Consider the following 21101-nt stretch of genomic DNA (forward strand, 5'->3'; position numbering starts at 1 on the left):
TTCTCCTGCTCCTTGGATGCTGCCTGACCTGCTGCGCTTTTCCAGCAACACATTTTCATCACTAATTCCCCCAACCCCCAATCCCTGACTCACTAATCCCCCCATCCCCCAATCCCTGACTCACTAATCCCCCCCCCCCCCCCGGTGCCCCAATCCCTGACTCACTAATTCCCCCATCCCCCAATCCCTGACTCACTAATCCCCCCATCCCCCAATCCCTGACTCACTAATCCCCCCATCCCCCAATCCCTGACTCACTAATCCCCCCATCCCCCAATCCCTGACTCACTAATCCCCCCCCCCCCGGTGCCCCAATCCCTGACTCACTAATTCCCCCATCCCCCAATCCCTGACTCACTAATTCCCCCCAACCCCCAATCCCTGACTCACTAATCCCCCCCCCCCCCCCGGTGCCCCAATCCCTGACTCACTAATTCCCCCAACCCCCAATCCCTGACTCACTAATCCCCCCATCCCCCAATCCCTGACTCACTAATTCCCCCATCCCCCAATCCCTGACTCACTAATTCCCCCATCCCCCAATCCCTGACTCACTAATTCCCCCATCCCCCAATCCCTGACTCACTAATTCCCCTGTGCCCCAATCCCTGACTCACTAATCCCCCCATCCCCCAATCCCAGACTCACTAATCCCCCCATCCCCCAATCCCTGACTCACTAATCCCCCCATCCCCCAATCCCTGACTCACTAATCCCCCCATCCCCCAATCCCTGACTCACTAATTCCCCCATCCCCCAATCCCTGACTCACTAATTCCCCTGTGCCCCAATCCCTGATTGGGCTAACCCCTGACTCAATAATCCCCTAAAACCCCACCTTCCTCCCCAAATCTCTGAGACATGACGGTCCTCTGGGCTGGAAAATGTGTACTACTATTTGGGATAACCGATAAGTGACGCTGCCACGACTAGAGCAAACGGTTTAAGACGAGAGCTGCTTTTTTTAGCACACTTTTATGACATTATATCCCTGCGGATGGTCTGGAAAAGATAGTTCTACTATTACGAGATGAAATTGCTCAATATATCTTGACATTTATAACATTTCTTTTCAATAGGACTGAGTCTGTTGCTGAGAAGATGCTGACTAATTGGTTTACCTTCCTGTTGTACAAGTTCCTTAAGGTAAGATGATACCAACTTTACTGCTGAATTGTGGTTTATATTGCGGTTAGTGTAAGGTCCTCTGTATACAGTTATTATCAAAGTTGTCTCCTTCCATTCGTCTAATCCATCAGACATTCCTGAGGAAGGGCTTGTGCCCGAAACGTCGAATTTCCTGTTCCTTGGATGCTGCCTGACCTGCTGTGCTTTAACCAGCAACACATTTTCAGCGACATTCCTTTATAACCAATGTTGCCTTCTCAGTGGTTAATGCTCTGACCTTTGACCTTTCTTTCATCAGCAGTTTTGTATTTAACTATTCAACAGTACAGCTGAGGAAGAGGTGCTTCGGCCCATCATGTCTGTGCCAACCATGATGCCATTCTAAACTAATGCCAACTGCCTGCCATCCCTCTATTCGCTGTCTATTCATGTGTCTGTCTCAATGCTCTCTTGTTTTTGTATTAGCTTTTCACGTTGTGTTCACCTCCTCTTCTGTAAATTGCAAATGGAAGAAAGTGTGGACGCTGGGAATTTGTTTCCGTCAGGCAGGGATACCCAGGGCCAGTGGACACAGCCTTAGAATTAGAGGGGGTCACTTTAGAATGGAAATGAGGAGACATTTCTTCAGCCAGAGTGGGCCTGTGGAATTCACTGCCACGGAATGCAGTGGAGGCCGGGACATTAAATGTCTTCAAGAGAGAGATTGATAAATTCCTGATCTCACAAGGGATTAAGGGATATGGGGAGTGCCCATCAGCCATGATTGAATGGCGGAGTGGACTCGATGGGTGAAATGGCCTTACTTCCACTCCTATGTTGTATGGTCTTATGGAAAAATCAGGAAGAACTGCTCCTGTTTAAGAACTGATACATCTTTTGTGACCTACTGGCGGTGAAGATAAGGAAACGATTTGAGGCTACTCCACGTTAATCTTGAAGAGGGGTCTGGTTGGCTGGATGGCCTGTTTCTGACACAGAGTGATGCTAACGTCACGGAGTCAATTTCTGCACCAGTTGAGGTTACTATGAGGTCTCTCCTTTGCAATGTCACCCTTGCCTGAGCCATGCTGACCCTCAGGTTAAACCACCACCAGTCATCTCTCTCTGTTGAGAGGGCAGCTCTATGGTTTTATAAGGCAATGATGACTTTACATTTAGTCTTTAATTCAAACCTGGAGGCCCCAAGACAACTCAGAGGGGCCTGGTGAACCTGTGGCTATATCTATCTCAAAGCCGGAGGGGGCCATTCTGCCCATCTTAGGATTGTTAAGAAGGCGTACGGTACGTTCACTTTTATTGGTGGAGGGATTGAGTTTCGGGACCATCAGGCCATTCTGCAGCTGTACAAAACTCTGGTGCGCCTGCAGTTGGAGTATCATGTACAGTTCCACATTGTGGGGAGGATGTGGAAGTGCTGGAAAGGGTGCAGAGATTTACCAGGGTGTTGCCTGGTATGGAAGGAAGGTCTTATGTGGAAAGACTGAGGGACTTGAGGCTGTTTTTGTTAAAGAGAAGAAGGCCAAGAGGTGACTTAATACAGGCATACAAGATTATCAGAGGATTAGATATGGTGGACAGGGAGAGCCTTTTTCCTCTCTTTACTCAGAGAGTAGTAAGGGTATGGAATGTCCTGCCTGCAGCAGTAGTAGACTCGCCAACCTTTAGGGCATTTAAATAGTTATTGGATAAACATATGGATGATAATGGAATAATGTAGGTTAGATGAGCTTTAGATTGGTTTCGCAGGTCGGTGGAACATCGAGGACTGAAGGGCCTGTACTGCGCTGTAATGTTCGATGTCTGCACCAAATCTCTGAATGAGCATCTCACCCCTGCACCCTTATCCTGTCTTCTTACAGTAACTCTGCATGTTTCAAATCACCATCTAATTTCCCCTTGAATGCCTCAGTTGAACAGACTCCTCCACACCCCCTGGATTTCCATTCCGGATCTCAAACCACTCGCTGCATGGAAAGATTGCTCCTTGTATCACTTTCACGTGTTTTATCCACCCCTTTAAATCAGTGCCTTCTCGTCCTCAGTCCTTTCTCAACTGGGAATCGTTTAACTCTATTATTGATAACAATCATAACAGCAAAGCAGACTCGCAATCCAGAGACTCATATCATGAGTTCAAACCCCACTACGACAACTGAAGGAATTTAAATTCAATTAAATAAATCTGGAATTAAAACCTCATCTCACTCATAGTGTCCAGGAAACCATTACTGATTGTAAAATCACAACCATCTTCCATTTGTACCTGATACATGGGAAGATGATTGTGGTTGTTGGAGTTCAGTCATCTCAGCTCCAGGACATCTCTGCAGGAGTTCCTCAGGGTAGTGTCCTAGGCCCAACCATTTTCGGCTGCCTCAACAGTGACCTTCCCTCCACCATAAGGTCACAATTGGGGATGTTTGCTAATGATCGCACACTGTTCATATCCATTCACAACTCCTCAGATACTGGAGCAGTCCAAGTTGAAATGCAACAACATGTTCACAATATCCAAGCTTGGACTGAAAAATGATAAGTAACATTCACAGGTAATTGCCATCTCTAAGAAGAGAGAATTTGATCATTACCCCTTTACCTTAAATGGCTTCATCACTGAATCACTCCACTATTAACATCCTGGAAGTTAGCATTGACCAGAATGTCAACTGGACTCTTCACAAAAATATAATGGTGATAGGAGCACATCAGATGGATCCTGTAGCAAGTAACTCACCACTTGATACCCCAAAACCTGTCCACCATCTAGAACGCAGGAGTCAGGAGTGGGATGGAATACTCCCCACTTGCCTGGATGGGTGCAGCTCCAACAACACTCAAGAAGTTCAACACCATCCAGGACAAAGCAGCCGCTTGATTGGCACCACATCCACAAACATTTGCTCCGTCCATCACCGACGCAGAGTAGCAGCAGCATTTATGAGATGCACTGCAGTAACTCATCAAAGCTCCATCAATACACTTTCCAAATTTGCATCCCCTATTGTATTGGAGGACAAGGACAGCACTTACTGAACACCACCCCCTGCAAGTTCCCCTCCAAGCCACTCACCATCCTGACACGGAAATCTGTCGCTGGTACTTCGCTGTCACTGGTTCAAAATCCTGTAACTCCCTCCCTAAGGGCTTTGTGGGTCTGTCTACAGCACATGGACAAGAAGCTCACCACCACCACCTTCTCAAGGGGCAATTAAGGATGGGCAGTAATTGTGTTATGATGCCCATGTCTCACAAACAAATAAATATGAAGCCCATTTGGTTCACTAATGTAGTATAGGGAAGGAAATCTTACCTGAACTGGCCAACATGTGACTCCTGGCCCACAGCAATGAGGTTTCTTCATCGTTGTCTTGTGGTGTGGTCTAGCATGACCCTCAGTTCAAGGGCAATTAGGGATGGCAATAAGTGCTAGCTTTGCCTGCATCCCATGGGAGACTGAAAGAAATCTGATATCACTTCAAGGCCATGGTTGTGAAGAATTAAGTTGGCCAAAATGGGAAAAAGCAACACATTCTTAGTATGGAGAGGGATTCAAGGGAGAAGATATGTTGTGAGGTGGCGAGAGACAAATCAGACTTACAACTACTTAGGTTGAGAGGAAAAGGGTTGACATTAATGATTGGGAAGCGAATGCCATTTCCCGAACTCAATCATAGAATCCCTACAGTGTGGAAACAAGCCATTTGGCCCATCGAGTCCACACTGACCCTCCAAAGAACGTCCCACTCAGACCCACCCCATCCCTGCAACTGTGCATTTCCTATGACTAACCCACCCAGCCTGCACAGTGGGAGGAAACCAGAGCACCCAGGGGAAAAAAAACCCAACCAGACACTGGGAGAATGTGCAAACCCCACACAGACAGTCGCCTGAGGTTGGAATCAAACCCAAGTTCCCGGCGCTGTGCGGTAGTAGTGCTAACCATTGAGACACTGCGCTGCTCATTATTGTAATTCCAAGGCTAGAGCTGAGATTAAGTATTAAAAAACAGAGAAACTGTCTCTCACAAGCCCCGAAAGTGCTTTCTTCATCAATAATGCACAGCACAAGTGGCTGTTTGCTTTTAAGTTCTGTAACTTGCAACATCAATGAGTGGAAGAGAAGAAATTGCATCTACACTGACAGGCCTTAGCTGAAAGGCAATGTGCTGTCCAAATAGCATGTATTTTATGGGAGATACTGACCATTGCTTGATAAATAAAATAATAGGAATGGCTTGTATAGAAGGTCTAATTTTCTAAAGCTGTGTGTACATCCAAACGAAGCATCGATTTCAAAGGAATAAATTGGATTATCAGAATTTTATTTCCCATTAAACTTAGTTCAAAGCAGAGAGGAAGGATCATTTATTTTAAAGGCATTCGATATTTCTGCTGCACTTGGAATGAAGCATACAATGCAGCCATTGAGTCGAATACAACAGAGAAGCTGGCTTTATGAGACTACGTCTCTCCTCTGAAACATTAGCCTGGTGTGTGTGATCCGCGCAGATCACAACCCGTTTCCTCCCTGAGTTATTGGGTAGATTTTGTTATGATTCTACAGCATTTGAAATTGAGGATCAGCTATGACCATATTGAATGGTGCAGCAGGTTTGAGAAACTGAATGGCCTACTCCAGCATCTAATTTCTGTGCTTTTACTTGAGTTCTTTGGGGCCCCGTTAGCTGGATGGCTGTTTAGTGATGCCAGTAGTGCAGGTTCAACTCCCACAAGGGCTGAGGTTACCATGAAGTTCCCGCCTTCCCCTTACCTGAGGCATGGGGACCCATCACTAGTCCTCTCTCTCTCTCTCTCTCTCTCGCTTTACCTTTGCCCCTCCCAGTGATTCCCAAGTCTGCTTCCAACCTTTCCAGCTTTCCATTCTATTAACTGGGAAGCAGCCTAAATCCCAGTTCCAAACCTCCCTCTTTTTCATTTTCCAAGCACGGAGGTGTTGGTGACTCAGATCCCTCGGATGTCCTGCAATATTTCTCCCAAGTCTGACCTCTCTCACACTCATTTCCACTACCACCGTAATTGTCCATGCCCGCTTCCCCTGACTCCCTGAGAGATCAAAGACCTCTCTGTGTCAGTTCATCCAACAAAGGTCATCCATAACTCTCTGGGACAGAGAATTCCAAAGGATTCACAAACCTCTGCGTGAAGAAATTTCTGTCCTTAATGGTTGGCTCCTTATCTTCAGACTGTGCCCCAGTTTCTAGATCCTGTGCCCCCATGTTTTTTTAGATTCCTCAACCAATGGGCATAATATCTCTAGTGTCTACCCTGTCCAACCCTTTTCAGAATCTTGGACATTTCAATGAAGTGACCCCTCTCTCCTGAACAGGCCCAAGTGAGTCAATCTCTCCTTAAAGCACAACGCCCTAATCCCAGGGACTGATTCAGTTAGGCTTTGCTGTGACCATAATATATGGGAATAGAAGTATGCCATTCAGCCCGTCATTCAGTGAGGTCATGGATGATCTGATCATCCACCTTCCTGCCTTTTTCCCACAACTCTTGATTCTTTTACTGATTAAAATCTGTCTCTCTCAGCCTTGAATATACTTGATGACCTAACCATGACAGCCAGCTGTGGTAAAGAATTTCAGATTCCCTCCCCTCATCTCTGACTGAAATGTGCAACTTCTTATTCTGAGATGATCCTAGATTCTCCTACAGAGGGAAACAACTTTTCAGCATTGACTTTGCCCCGTCTCCTCAGGACCTTGTTTGTTTCAATAAGGCCATCTTTCATCCTTCTATATTCCCACAAATTCAGGCCGGCTGACTCAACTTCTCCTCGTAACACAGTCTCTCCATTCTTGGTATCAACCTAATGAACCTCCTCTGCTCTCCCTCCAAGACTGTGTATCATCACTGGGAAAAAGGGCAGGTCCCATCAACCGGGCCCTCTTTATGGTCTATTGATTGGCTAAGCCTGCAGCCTCAATTAAATCTCCAGTGCATCAATAGCAGATGAACAAAATGCCATCATTTGATGTCTTTGTTTATGGGATGAGCGCATCACTGACTAGGCCAACATTTATTGCCCATCCCTAATTGCCCAGACGGCAGTTAAGAGTCAACCACATTGCTGTGGGTCTGGAGTCACATGTAGGCCAGACCAGGTAAGAATGGTAGTTTCCTTACCTAAAGGACATCAGTGTCCCAAATGGGTTTTCTCAACAATGTTTCTATAAGATCAAAAGTGAGACGTTCATTACAATCACACAACATTCGATATCATCCTTATTTCTCAGATACTGAAACAGTCCAGGCCCACAGACACTGAAACCTGGACATTAGTGACCCAGATGGGTTTTTCCATCAGTGATTCATGGTCATCCTTAGACTGTTAATTCTAGATTTAATTTTGTTGAATTCAGACTCCACCATCTGTCATGGGAGGATTCGAACCCCAGGACATTACCTGGGTCCCTGGATAATCAGTGCAGCGAGAATACCAACAGGCCATCGCCTTCCTAGCATGGGGAACTAGGATTTTCCTCTCGGCCCCTTTACTCTGAGGTGCCCCAGAGAACACTCCATAATACCTAGAGACATCAGGCCAAGAGAAACAGGAAGTGCTGCAAATCCTCAGCAGGGTGGGCAGTTTGTGTGGAGTGAGAAACTGTGTTCATGTTCTGACCTGGTGACCTCCCTGCAGCTATTTCAGGGCTATCCTCCAGGTCTCATATCCCCAGCTGGTGTGCAGATTAAAACCTTGAACAATCAAGTCAGTTCGGAACGGTAGGAGGCCATTCAGCCCCTTGAGTCTTCTCTGCCGTTCATTACGATCATGGCTGACCTGATTGTGTCATCACCTCCCCATTCCCCTCCTGTCCCCAATCACCATTTGATGCTCTTGTTCGTCAAGAATCTATTACCTTCTGTCTTCCGGATATTCAGTGACAGTCCTTCCTACTTCCACCGCTGTCTGGGGAAGAGAGTTCCACCAACCCATGACCCTTTGAGATAATCAAAATGTTCCTCTTTTAAAATATACTGGTTAGTTTGAGAATCCCGACAGTGCAGAAAGAGGACATGCGGCTCATCACGTCTGCACTGACCCTCGGAAGGGCATCCCACCCTATCCCTGTAACCCCACATTCCCCATGGCTAACCCATCTCGCCTGCACATCCCTGGGCACCACGGGGCAATGTAACATGGCCAATCCACCCTGACCTGCACATCCCTGTGCACTACAGGACAATGTAACATGGCCAGTCCACCCTAACCTGCACAACACTGGGCACTATGGGGCAGTGTAACATGGTCAATCCACCCTGACCTGCACATCACAGGGCACTATGGGGCAATGTAACATGGCCAGTCCACCCTAACCTACACATCCCTGGGCACTACAGGGCAATGTAACATGGCCAATCCACCCTAACCTTCACATCCCTGGGCACTACGGGGCAATGTAACATGGCCAGTCCACCCTGACCTGCACATCCCTGGGCACTACAGGGCAATGTAACATGGCCAGTCCACTCTAACCTGCACATCCCTGGACACTATGGGGCAATGTAACATGGCCAGTTCACCATAACCTGCACATCCCTGGGCACTACAGGGCAATGTAACACGGCCAAACCACCCTGACCTGCACATCCCTGGACACTACAGGGCAATGTAACATGGCCAATCCACCCTGACCTGCACATCCCTGCGCACTATGGGGCAATGTAACATGGCCAATCCACCCTGACCTGCACATCCCTGCGCACTATGGGGCAATGTAACATGGCCAATCCACCCTGACCTGCACATCCCTGGGCACTACAGGGCAATGTAACATGACCAACCCATCTTGACCTGCACACTTTGGAAGGAAACCGGAGCACCCGAGGAAACCCACGCAGACACGGGGAGAACATGCAAACTCCACACAGACAGACGCCGAGGTGGGAATTGGACCCGTGTGGCAGCAGTGCTCACTGCTGAGTGTCACACTCATCTGTCTCACGAGGGGCTACTTTTGCCCGAAGTGCTGGTACGGTTCCCAGAGGGAAAAAATCAGCAATACACAGAAATGAAAGCATTGGTGTTCCATACAGGTCTGACCAGTGGGGTGTCATTGGCAGGTTTTGAGGAATTCTTGATCTGGACTAGCACCACGTCTTGTGTCCCAGCTTTGCTGATAACTCCCACTTTTCCCTGCCAGCCTATGAGCCCTCTTCCATCTCTTGCACTGACGTCACCCTGCTCTCTGTGTGGCGCTAGGGTCCCCGTCACTGTGCTGCTGCAGAGCGTGTGCCAGTGGGTGGTTGGGATTCTGTGCCCCTTGGCCAGGAAAAGATGGCGATGGCTCCTCACTCTGCATTGCCAGGTCTCCTCAGGCAATTGTTTGAGAGAATCTCCGACATCTCAATCTATTCCCTCCCCACTCCCACACCCCCCTCTCCACCCCTTCCATACCCAACTTAATTTAATGAAGTTACATTCACAGATTAAAGGTAATTTTTGAGACAGGCACGGTGTCAGAGGTCCTGGCTGTGATGTATGTGTGCTGGAGCTCGTTAGCAGCTGTCTGCTTAATTATCAGAGATGATAAGGAGATGCTAACAGCATATGGTGAGAGAAGGATTGTTAGTGCTTTCAGTTTGAACAGGCACACTAGAGGAGGAGCGAGGCATGTAACCATAACCAGGAGCAAGCTGACATCTGTAACGTGAATTAACAAAGTGAAGCCCAGATCTCCGTCCAGGCAGCTTCAGACCACGGGATTTGTTCTGTACTTTGCTTTTTTTTCTCTCTTTGATATTCACCAAAGCTGTTCCTTCAGTAAAAATGTCAGTTATTTTTCTCAACGAGAGATTTGCTGTTTCCCCGTCTCCACGGTGATGATCGTGGTAGCTGTATTCTCGCTCACTCCATCTTAATCCTTTCATCGTGCTTCCCTGACCGTGCTCCCTTCACATTCTCACTGCCTTGACCAGCCTTGTACACACGCATCTGCTCATTACCATCTCTCTCACCACTCCTCAGTTTGCAAAACACATTTTCATTTCCTCCTCTTTTCTTTCCCCTTGTTCTTTCGCTCCTGCACTCTCTCTGTCTTCCTGCAACTGCATTCCCTGCTCACTCATTCATTCACTCACTCACTCACACTCTCTCTTTCTCTCTCACACTTTCTGTCACACACACATTCTGTCACACAATCATACTCTCTCACACACTCTGTGTCACATACTCTGTCACACTCATACTCTCTCACACTCACACTTTCTCGCTCTCACACACTCTCACACTGTCTCACACACACTCTCATTCACACATTTGTTCACTCTCTCACACTCACTCACTCACTCACACTGTCTCACACACTGTCTCTCACACTTACATTCTCTCACATACACGCGCACACGCGTACACATGCACTTTTTCACTCACACTGTCTCTCACACACACTCTCTCACTCACATTCTCTCTCTCTCACACACACACACACACGTGCAGGAGGAGAGAGTGCATTGTTTGAAGGATCTGATCAAAACCCTGACAAAGCTCCTGTCCTGGATTCTTCTTGTCATTCCAATGGGGCTACCATGCCAATATGCAAGGGGAGAGGTTGAGAAGGAGAGTCCTTTATGGTCACCTCAGTCAATGTGGGGAGTCTACTCCTGTTATTGACATCACTGTACATCAGAAACCCAGGCTTCCGCCATCAGTGCTAACTGGACGTCCCAAGCTGTGGGAGACGGCCCTTGGCGTTCTTAAACAATCAATCCTTTTGGACTGAGATAAGAAGAAATTTCTTCAACCAAAGGCTTGTGAACCTTTGGAATCCTCTGCCCCCAGACACTGATGGATGATTCATTGTTGAATACATTTAAGGCTGGGTTGGAGAGATTCCTCATCCCTCAGGAATCAAGGGATCTGGGGATCAGTGCAAAATGTTACTAGCATTATTGATGGAGCAGCTGGAAGGGCTGAGTGGCCTAATCTGCTCCTATTCTTGTGCCATGGATCACGTCTGACCACTTTGACAGATGGACATCACCAGGGGGTCTCTGTCACAGCCATGTGACTGTGTTAACTATCCAGGGAATTCCAGTGAGTGCAGGTTCAAATCCAATAGTACCAGGTAGAGAATTTAAACTGGATTCAAAAACATAAATCGAGAAATGTAAACTGTTAGTGAGAGTGACCGTGAAGGTCTCGAGTTAAGGAATGTGCCATCCTTATCCAGTCTGTGAGTGATTCCAGTCCCATAACCAAAATGCTTAACTCGGTCCTCAGATCAAACACGAGAACAGCCAATGCTGTTTACACCTGGAAGTCAACTAATAGCCCCTTAGCTCCTTTACCCTGCACTGTCTCCAGGTAATAAACCATATCCTTCTAGTGACACCAACACATAGAATGGCTATACTGCAGAAAGAGGCCATTCAGCCCATCAAGTCTACACGGATGCTCTGAAGAACATCTCATCCAGATCAATTCTTCCACCCTATCCCTGTAACCCCACATTTCCCATGACTAACCCATATAGCCTCCACATCCCCAGACACTATGGGACAATTTAACACGGCCAATCCAATCTAACCTGCAAATCTTTGGACTGTGGGAGGAAATCGGAGCAGGTTTTGAGAAGATTTGTAGCTCAGGTTGAGGTTTTAGATGTAGCAAACCCACATCCAAAACTGGAGCACCCGGAGGAAACCCACACAGTCATCCAAAGATGGAATTGAATCTGGGTCCTGAGTGCTGTGAGGCAGCAGTGCTAACCACTGACCCACCGTGTCGTTATCCATTTCGGGAAGGAAACTGCCATCCTGACCCTGGTCTGGCCTACATGTAACTCCAGACCCACAGCAATGTGGTTGACTCTTAACTGCCCTCTGGGTGATTAGGAATGGGCAATAACTGCTGGCCTAGCCAGAGATACTCACAGTAAATGAGTGAATAAAAAACATTCTTGATTGGTCTGAACAGTTGTGTTGCTGCTAAGTCTCCATGTGAGGAGGTTAGGCTCAGCAATTATTTTTGTCATTCTGTGGATTGTGGTGCTGGTGTTCTCCATGCCCATCTTTGTCCCCTCCGACATAACGTTAAGCTCGCTATTCCCTCTTCCCGCCTTGCAGGAATGTGCCGGGGAGCCACTCTTCATGCTGTACTGTGCCATCAAGCAACAGATGGAGAAAGGACCCATTGACGCCATCACTGGGGAGGCGCGTTACTCTCTGAGTGAAGACAAGCTTATTCGCCAGCAAATTGACTACAAGACGGTGGTAAGTGTGTTGACTTTTCTGGCCATCAACCCTCCAGGAGCTCCCACACTGTGGAGAGACTCTGCACATTTTCATTCTTTCATCTTCAAGATTTCCCCAACATTCCAAACTTGGTAATTAATTTACTGTGCCCATCGCTTATGCCAATCTCGTGTCTTCCTTTACCAAGGTGATAATTACATGGTTACAGCTGTTGAGCACAGATACTTGGTAAATTATTTGTTTGGGTTCTGCATTCAAACCTTTTACATGGAGCACAATCAGCAAGGAATTGTGTCCAACCCTTTCCCTCTTGTTTGATTTTCTCTCTCTCAAACTCTTTGTTATTTGTCAGTGTTTCTTCTCTGGGCACCCATCTCCTCTTCCCTCCCCATCCCCCCCATCACACCCCTCCCCCATCCTTCTTTCTCCATCTCTCCCTTGTCCTCCCCTCCCTATCCCCCTCCCCATCTCCCCTCTCCTCCCTGTCCTCTGTTCCCCTCCCCTCCCTTGTCCTCCCCTTCATATCCCCCACTCCCCATCACCCCCTCGCCATCACCCCTCTCCTCCCTGCCCTCCCTTCCCCTGTCCTCCATAATCCCCTCCCCTCCCCTGTCCTCCCTATCCTCCCCTCCCTGTTCTCCCTTGTCCTCCCCTCCCTATCCCCCTCCCCATCCCCCCCTCTCCTCCCTGTCCTCCCTTCCCCTGCCCTTCTGCTTCCCCACACTCTCACTCACCACCCCCATCTCTGGGTAGGGAGGGGTGGGTTTCAATCAAGAATCGTGCCCCTCCTCCCTTTGAATATTGCAAACCGACTGTATGGCAATCCAGGAATGAACCACAAGTTACATTTATATAGCACCTCTGACATAGTAAACTATTCACGATGCCTTGACAATGCCGTCATCAACCAGAACTTGAGACCGGGCAGTGCAGAGGATTAGGGTTGGTCACCTAAAACACCTTTCACTGTCTCAAGACCTGCCACCATTATGAATAGACCAAACCCTCTCAAAACATATCAGGGAGATAGCCTAAACCCTAACTTTTATCTTATTTAAAGGGAAGGTAAGGCATGGCATTCCAGATCTGATTTACTTGGTTCAAACTACTCGGTTTTAAGTAAAACCCACTTTATCTTTACACTTTGGTTAAAATACAGACAAAAAAATGAAGAATTGGCATAACTCTATTTCTACCGAAATACTTAACAAAATAATAGATTATTTAATTGCTGCTCGTCAATTGCTCCAGTTTAGCAGCATCTCATTAACACACCCTTGGCAAAGACAAATTCAACAAACCAGATTTCCCTCACTTGCTATCTCCTCCAGTCCAGGGGAAGGAACACCAACAGAATGGATCTTGGAGCAGAGAGAGAGAACCAAATCGTTTTGCAATAGCAGAGGGAGAGCTGTATCTATCAGCTTCAATGCCAAAAACCACAAGATTAGATTCCCTACGATGTGGAAACAGGCCCTTTAGCCCAATCAGTCCACACTGACCCTCCGAAGAGTAACCCAATCGGACCCATTTCCCCTCTGACTAATGCACCAAACGCTATGGGTAATTTAGCATGGCCAATTCACCCAACCTGCATATCTTTGGACTGTGGGAGGGAACCAGAGCACCCAGGGGAAACCCATTTAGACACAGGGAGAACGTGCAAACTCTACACAGATAGTCACCCGAGCCTGGAATTGAACCTGGGGCCCTGGCGCCGTGAGGCAGCAGCACTAACCACTGAGCCACTCTGCTACCCTCTCCAACAACTGAAAGCAAAACTAAACCCCTGGGTCTGTGTGAGTCAGACTCCATCCACTCATGCTTCTGTTGTCTAAGTTTTAAAAAACCCAAACCATTTACTCTGCTTTCCACGGAGCAGACTCCTCACCACCAGGTTTACAACATTACCCCGTCTCCAAGGGAACCAGGCACATCTCATCACACCACCCTCCAAACCACCCTCCTCTTGAAAGGTAGTTGCTGTTGAAGTGTAAGAAACGGGCAATCACTCTGCGCACAACAAGATCCCATAAACTGTCATAAGATAAATGGCTAGATAAACTGTTTGCGCAAATGTCGACAGAGGGACAAATGTTTGTCCATGATTTCAGGGTTCATCCTCCCTACAGCACCACAGTGAATGGCAGCCGGGGGGATTTGTTATGACTGTCTTATGCACCTTGGATTAACCTTACCTGAGACCAGCATCTCTGACACTGAGGAAACCCCCCTGAAGATGGGGCACCCTGACAATATGGCATCCCTGATAGTGTGGCACCCCCCAACATTGTCTCACCCCTGATCATGGGGCATTTCTGACAGTGCAGCACCCTGACAGTGTGGCACCCCTGACAGTGAGGTACACCCAACAGTGTGGCACTCCCAACAGTGTGACATTCCCCGACAATGGAGCATCTCTGACAGTGTAGCATCCCCAACACTATGGCACCCCTGACTGTACACTGCCTCTGACAGTGCGGCACCCTGACAACGTGGTACCCCGTGACAGTGTGGTACCCCTGACAATGTGATACCCCTTGACAGTGTGACAGCAGTTTCCAGTCCTGGAGTGGGGTCACTGATTGTGGGATAGAAGGATCACGGATCTTCTCCATGGTCATCATCACACTCTGCTGTTTCTGGTATGTAGTTGCTGTCGTGATTCAGGGAAAAGCAGCAGCCTTTTTGTGAGATACCATCAGAGAACTGGGTCTCAAGGCATTAGTTGAGGGCGAAATGCTGGCCTCAGGACCTCACTTTTGAGGAAGCCTTGACCAGTTGAATGCAGAATGCAGCCTTTCTGAGGTTATCACATTTAATGTAGCAGCCCCTCACTCATGTCTCCTTTCCATTGACAGACCCTGAACTGTGTGAACCCGGAGAATGAGAATGCCGCTGAGATTCCTGTCAAGGTGTTGAACTGTGACACTGTCACGCAAGTGAAGGATAAACTGTTGGACGCGTGTTACAAAGGTGTCCCTTACTCGCAACGCCCAAAGGCAGCGGATATGGATCTCGGTAAGAGCTGACGTCATTGATAAACTGCTCTTGGAGAAAATGGGAAATGGCTTAAACTAGGGATATGGAGTAGCCTTTAGAATAAGACAAATTGTGGCCCTGAATTGCATCTCACGGTATTTGCTGTCAGCTCCACTTGTCCAACACATTTAACCTTAAGCGATATTCCTGTCAAAGTCACTGGCAGTACATTGGGTAACGGATTACAGAGGAACCTCGATTATCTGAATATCAAATATCCGAATATTGGATTATGCGAAGGAGATCTCGAGGTCCCGATAGAAACATTACATCAAAGATGTGTTTCCAACACTGATCATGTCTTTTGTTTACAGTGATTAAAAGTGAACTCAGCTTACTAAAGTGCTGTCAAGAACAGCCTGGACATTGATGGGAGCCCAGGCATCATCTCCAAGTGACTGACCTCCTGCCCTCTCTCTCTCCCTCCACACTTTCTCTGGAGTTCTACACAGGGTTGGACTGGATTGGGTGGGGGGTGGGGAGTTGGGGGGGGAGCGGGACAGGGCTCACATGCTCAAATTCTACTGTCTGCCTTGGTGGGATTTGAACCTGAGTCCCCAGAATATTATCTGGATTAATAGGCTTGTGATAATACTACTAGGCCATCTTCTACCTCAAGTGGGCAAAGGAAGGTGGGGGAGTGGTGGGGTTGGGGAATGGTAGCATACTGCTGCTTGGTTACCAGTCCAGGAGCTCAGGCTGTTGCCCTGAGGACCTGGGTTCATAACCCACCATTGCAGCTAGTGCAATTTAAATTCAATTAACTAGTTCATCTGGTATTAAAAGTTGGACTCAGTAACAATGCTCATCAGTTGTTGTTAAAACCCATCGGGTTCACTAGCAAGCTAACAGACCCTTTGGTCCCACCAGTCAGTGCTGACCCAATGTTCTTAAACTAAACTAATCCCACCTACCTGCACTTGGCCCAAACTTTTCTTATTCATGTACTTATCCAAATGTCTTTTAAACACTGTGACTGTACCCACATCTACCACCTCCTCAGTAAGTTCATTCCACACAAGAACCACTATCTGGGTAAACATTTTTCCCTTCATGTCCTTTTTAAATCTTTCTCCACTCACCTTAAAGATGTGCCCCATAGTTCTGAACTTCCCCACCTTAGGGGTAAGATACCTGCCATTCACCTTATCTATACCCCTCATGATTGTATAAACCTCTGTAAGGTCACCCCTCAACCTCCTATGCTCCAGTGAAAACAAATCCCAGCCTATCCAGCCTCTCCCTATAAACCAAATCCTCCATTCCTGGTTAATCTCTTCTGAACCCTCTCCAGCTTAATAATGTCCTTCCTATAACTGAGAGGCCAGAACTGGACACATTCTGCAGAAGAGTACCAATATCCTGTACAAGTTCAACCTGACATGCCAACTCCTAGAGTCAATTCCTGCTATTCTTAAAGGGCACTAATATCCTTCAGGGAAGGAAATCTGCCATCCTTACCCAGCCTGGCCTACATGTGACTTCAGACCCACAGCAATGTGGTTGGCTCTTAAATGCTCCCTGCAATGGACACAAATTTCCCAGCACCCTATGGTGAAGCACAATACACAGGGCTTTTTCCTTCTCACTGTGAATTGGCGGCCATTTTGTATTCATTAGAATCGATGGGAGTCGGTCGGACATAGTCTTTTAGTGCCCGTGACCTTTGAACTAATGTGTGATTGGCACCCTGACAGTGTGGCACCCCTGAAAATGGGGCATCTCTGACAATGCAGCCAATGGATGATTGTGCAGAGAGAGAGGTCAGAACCATGATTCTTGTTAAATTACTCAGCCATGGGATGTGGGTGTCCCTGGCTAAGCCAGCATTTACTAAGACCATAAGACATAGGAATGGAAGTAAGGCCATTCGGAAGTAAGGCCATTACCCATCTCTGTTTGCTCAGAGGGCTGTTGAGTCAACCACCTTGCGGTGGGCCTGGAGTCACATGTAGGCCAGACCAGGTAAGGATGGCAGCTTCCTTTCCTAAAGGCCATTAGCGATCAAGATGGGTTTTTCTCCAATAATCAGTGATAAATTCTTGGCCATCATTAGACTCTTGATTCCAGATTTGTACTGAATTCAAATTCCACCATCTGCCGCAGTGACATTCGAATTCAGGTTCCCGGAACATTACTTGGGTCTCTGGATTAACAGTCAATTGGTAATTGGGTGGCATGGTGGCTCAGTGGTTAGCACTACTGCCTCACAGTGCCAGGGACCTGGGTTCAATTCCACCCTCAGGTGACTGTCCACCCTCAGTGTTGCACATTCTCCTGTGTTTGCTCTAGTTCCTCCCATGCTAAATTGCTCATAGTGTTAGGTGCATTGGTCAGAGGGAAATGGATCTGGGTGGGTTACTCTTTGGAGGGTCAGTGTGGACTTGTTGGGTCAAATGGTCTGTTCCCATACTGTAGGTTATCTAATCTAATACTACTAGCTCATTGCTGCCCCCACCTTTGGTTCCCATCTTTCTTACAGCTGAACAGTGACCCCTGCTGGAATGACCACGAGGCTGGGGTGTGGTGGGCAGCACGGTGGCACAGTGGTTAGCACTGCTGCCTCACAGCACCGGAGATTTGGGTTCAGTTCCCACCTCAGGCAACTGTCTGTATGGAGTTTGCACATTCTCCCCGTGTCTGCGTGGGTTTCCTCTGGGTGCTCCGGTTTCCTCCCACAGTCCAAAAATGTGCAGGCCAAGTGAATTGGCCATGCTAAATTGCTTGTAGTGTTAGGTGAAGGGGAAAGGGTATGGGTGGGTTGCTCTTCGGAAGGTTGGTGTGGACTTGATGGGCTGAAGGGCCTGTTTCCACACTGTAAGTAATCTAATGATTCAATAGCTGGCCTGTACCATGTTCAGCTACCAGTCTCCACATTACTTTGGAGTAAGTGGGTGGGAGAGAGCTACAGTGAAATCATGAGTAGAACTCACAAAATCATGCAGCAAGTGTTAGGGGAAAAGAGATGGCATAACGTTTTCTCTCCTCTCCCTCAGAATGGCGCCAGGGAAGGATCGCAAGGATAATTCTCCAAGATGAAGATGTGACGACAAAGATAGATAATGACTGGAAACGTTTGAATACATTGGCACACTACCAGGTACGATTCCCTGAGGGGTTTGTCCAACTGTAACATTCCTCAGCCTGGTTAAATGGCCACCTTTTACCAGCATCGAACCAGAATAAAAAGCTTGGTGAGATGTTCATGCCCTTCATTATAGCTTAGAAACCCATCGAAACACTTCCGACCGATCCCACTGGGAGAGATGTGAATGATCAGGATGATTTCTCCTGAGGTTGAGAAGGTTCAGTGGAGGTTTAACGGTTGGTTTGGGGAAGGTTTGGTGCAGGAGAGTGATTAGAGTCAGAGTGGGTCAGCAATTTGAATTTGGGGGCTGAGGGAGTGAGAGAGAGAGAGAGATCGCAGGAGAATGGGGACAAAAAAGGCATGCATTTTCATAGCGCCCATCGTGACCAGCAGCCAACTGGAGAGCCAGTGAAATGCTTTTCGAAGCCAAGCCACTGTGGTCATGTCGGAAACGCATGGCTAACGTGCGCACAACACGATCCCACAAACAGCGGTACGATAACGGTCACACGATCTTGATCGAGGGATAACTATCAGTCGTGACACTGGGGCAGAATTCCCTCGCTATTCTTCGAAGTGGTGAAAGGGATATTGGATGCCCAACTGAACCAGGAGAACGGGCAAACACTTTCAGTGCCTCAGCTGAAAGATGACACCTCTAGCAGGGCAGCACCCAGTGATTTTGAGAAGATTTTGTCACCATACTAGGAGGCTCACTGAAGATGTTACCTAGTATGGTGACGAAACATCTGAAAATGAACTTTCCAGCTCAGTGAGCAAACCTACATCCAGGGCAGCATCCACTCGGTACCACACCATAGGATCAGCGTAGCGTTCTGACTTGATCACCTGGATGCCTTATAATACTGGAGATCAGGCCCTTTGTACCGTCTTCAGGTAAAATTGAAGAAATACCGGTCGGTCTGTAATAATTCTTTAGTGTGAATTTTTAAAGCATCTATTGGTTATAATGCGATCCTAGCCCCGTTAATTTAAATGGTTCTGCTATTACACTATTTTCATATAACACGTGATTTCACAAGAATGGAACGAACTGTTACAGCAGAACCGACTGTATTTGAGGTAGATGTAATAATTTTGTTCATGCGAATTCATGATGGCATGATTGACGAATTGGGGGCACTGTTTCTTTAGCGTGAATTTTTAAAGCATCTATTGGTTATAATGCGATCCTAGCCCCGTTAATTTAAATGGTTCTGCTATTACACTATTTTCATATAACATGTGATTGCACAAGAATGGAACGAACTGTTATAGCAGAACCGACTGTATTTGAAGCAGATATAGGTACCGGCTGCACTGGAGGTATACTGGGGAGGAAGCAAGGCTGCGGGAATTACTGTGGGTCTCCCAGAGGAACAGTGGGCCACCAACATTATAAGCCAGGAGAAAGTGAGGACTGCAGATGCTGGAGATCAGAGCTGAAAAATGTATTGCTGGAAAAGCGCAGTAGGTCAGGCAGCATCCAAGGAGCAGGAGAGTCGACGTTTCGGGCATAAACTGAAGAAGGGCTTATGCCTGAAACATCGATTCTCCTGCTCCTTGGATGCTGCCTGACCTGCAGCGCTTTTCCAGCAACACATTTTTCAACGTTATAAGCCAGTTGGTCTTCTGTGCCTCAATGAAAATGCTCTTTACTTTTCCACTAACTTTATTAAATGTAACTAACTTTATTAAATCTAATTTTATTAAATGTTCTTTCCCTCAGGTTACAGATGGATCTTTGATAGCACTTGTACCGAAACAGACCTCAGCCTATAATATCTCCAATTCCTCCACTTTCACTAAATCTCTCAGCCGTTACGGTGAGTGTGGTGCAGATTGCTATCAGCGTCTGATAGATGGACAGTCAGTGGTCCCGAGATTGTGTTGTCCCTTCAGCCAGTTCTCAGGAAATACAAACACTCAAGCTGCTTAAACTTCAGAGATTAACAGGGCCCTGATGAAAGCAAACCAAACGCAAGGTTTTAAAAACCAAAAGAACTGTGGATGCCGTAAATCAAAACCAGACACAGCAATTGCTGGAAAAGCTCAGCAGGTCTGGCAGCATCTGTGGAGAGAAATCAGAGTTAACGTTTTGGGTACAGTTACCCTTACACCGAATGGAAGTGTTTATATTCCAGAGAAATAGAATTGAAAATAGAGTCATGCAGCATTGAAACAGACCCTTCGGCCCACCATGTTTATGCTGACCAACAAACTACACTAATCTTATTTGCCTGCGCTTGGTCTCTAGGATGCTGCCTGACCAGCTGTGCTTTCCTAGTGCCACACGTTTTGACTCTGATTTCCAGCATCTGCAGTCCTCACTTTCTCCCAAGCCAGTTGTGCCCCTGGTAAAGTGCTCATCCAGATGCTTCTTAAATGTTGCAAGATTCCCAGCTTCCACCAGCCTCTCAGGCAGCACCTTCCATAATTCTATAACCCTCTGGGTGAAAAAAAAAACACATTTCCTCAGAGTTCCTCCAAAAGTTGCTCTTCACTCTTACCTTATGCCCCCTAGCCTTGGACACATCGACCATGGGGAAAAGATTCTTACAAGCTCCCTCTGAAAAGCAGAGAAGTGACGATAAAATTGTATTGAGCCTTGTTCAGGT

General features: G+C 47.2%; 1 protein-coding gene across 3 annotated transcripts in view; it reads left to right on the forward strand.

Annotated features, from left to right (window-relative positions):
- The window catches only part of LOC132822232 (plexin-A1-like), a 541551-nt gene that overhangs the window by 488935 nt on the left and 31515 nt on the right, over positions 1–21101 (forward strand). For all 3 annotated transcript variants that reach the window (XM_060835337.1, XM_060835340.1, XM_060835338.1), the window contains 5 exons: positions 1080–1146; positions 12225–12371; positions 15215–15374; positions 18392–18495; positions 20213–20309. In XM_060835337.1, coding sequence (XP_060691320.1) covers positions 1080–1146; positions 12225–12371; positions 15215–15374; positions 18392–18495; positions 20213–20309 — 575 coding nt within the window. The remainder of the gene's footprint in view (positions 1–1079; positions 1147–12224; positions 12372–15214; positions 15375–18391; positions 18496–20212; positions 20310–21101) is intronic.

Source organism: Hemiscyllium ocellatum, chromosome 14, assembly GCF_020745735.1.
Source record: "Hemiscyllium ocellatum isolate sHemOce1 chromosome 14, sHemOce1.pat.X.cur, whole genome shotgun sequence".
Lineage (NCBI taxonomy): Eukaryota > Metazoa > Chordata > Chondrichthyes > Orectolobiformes > Hemiscylliidae > Hemiscyllium > Hemiscyllium ocellatum.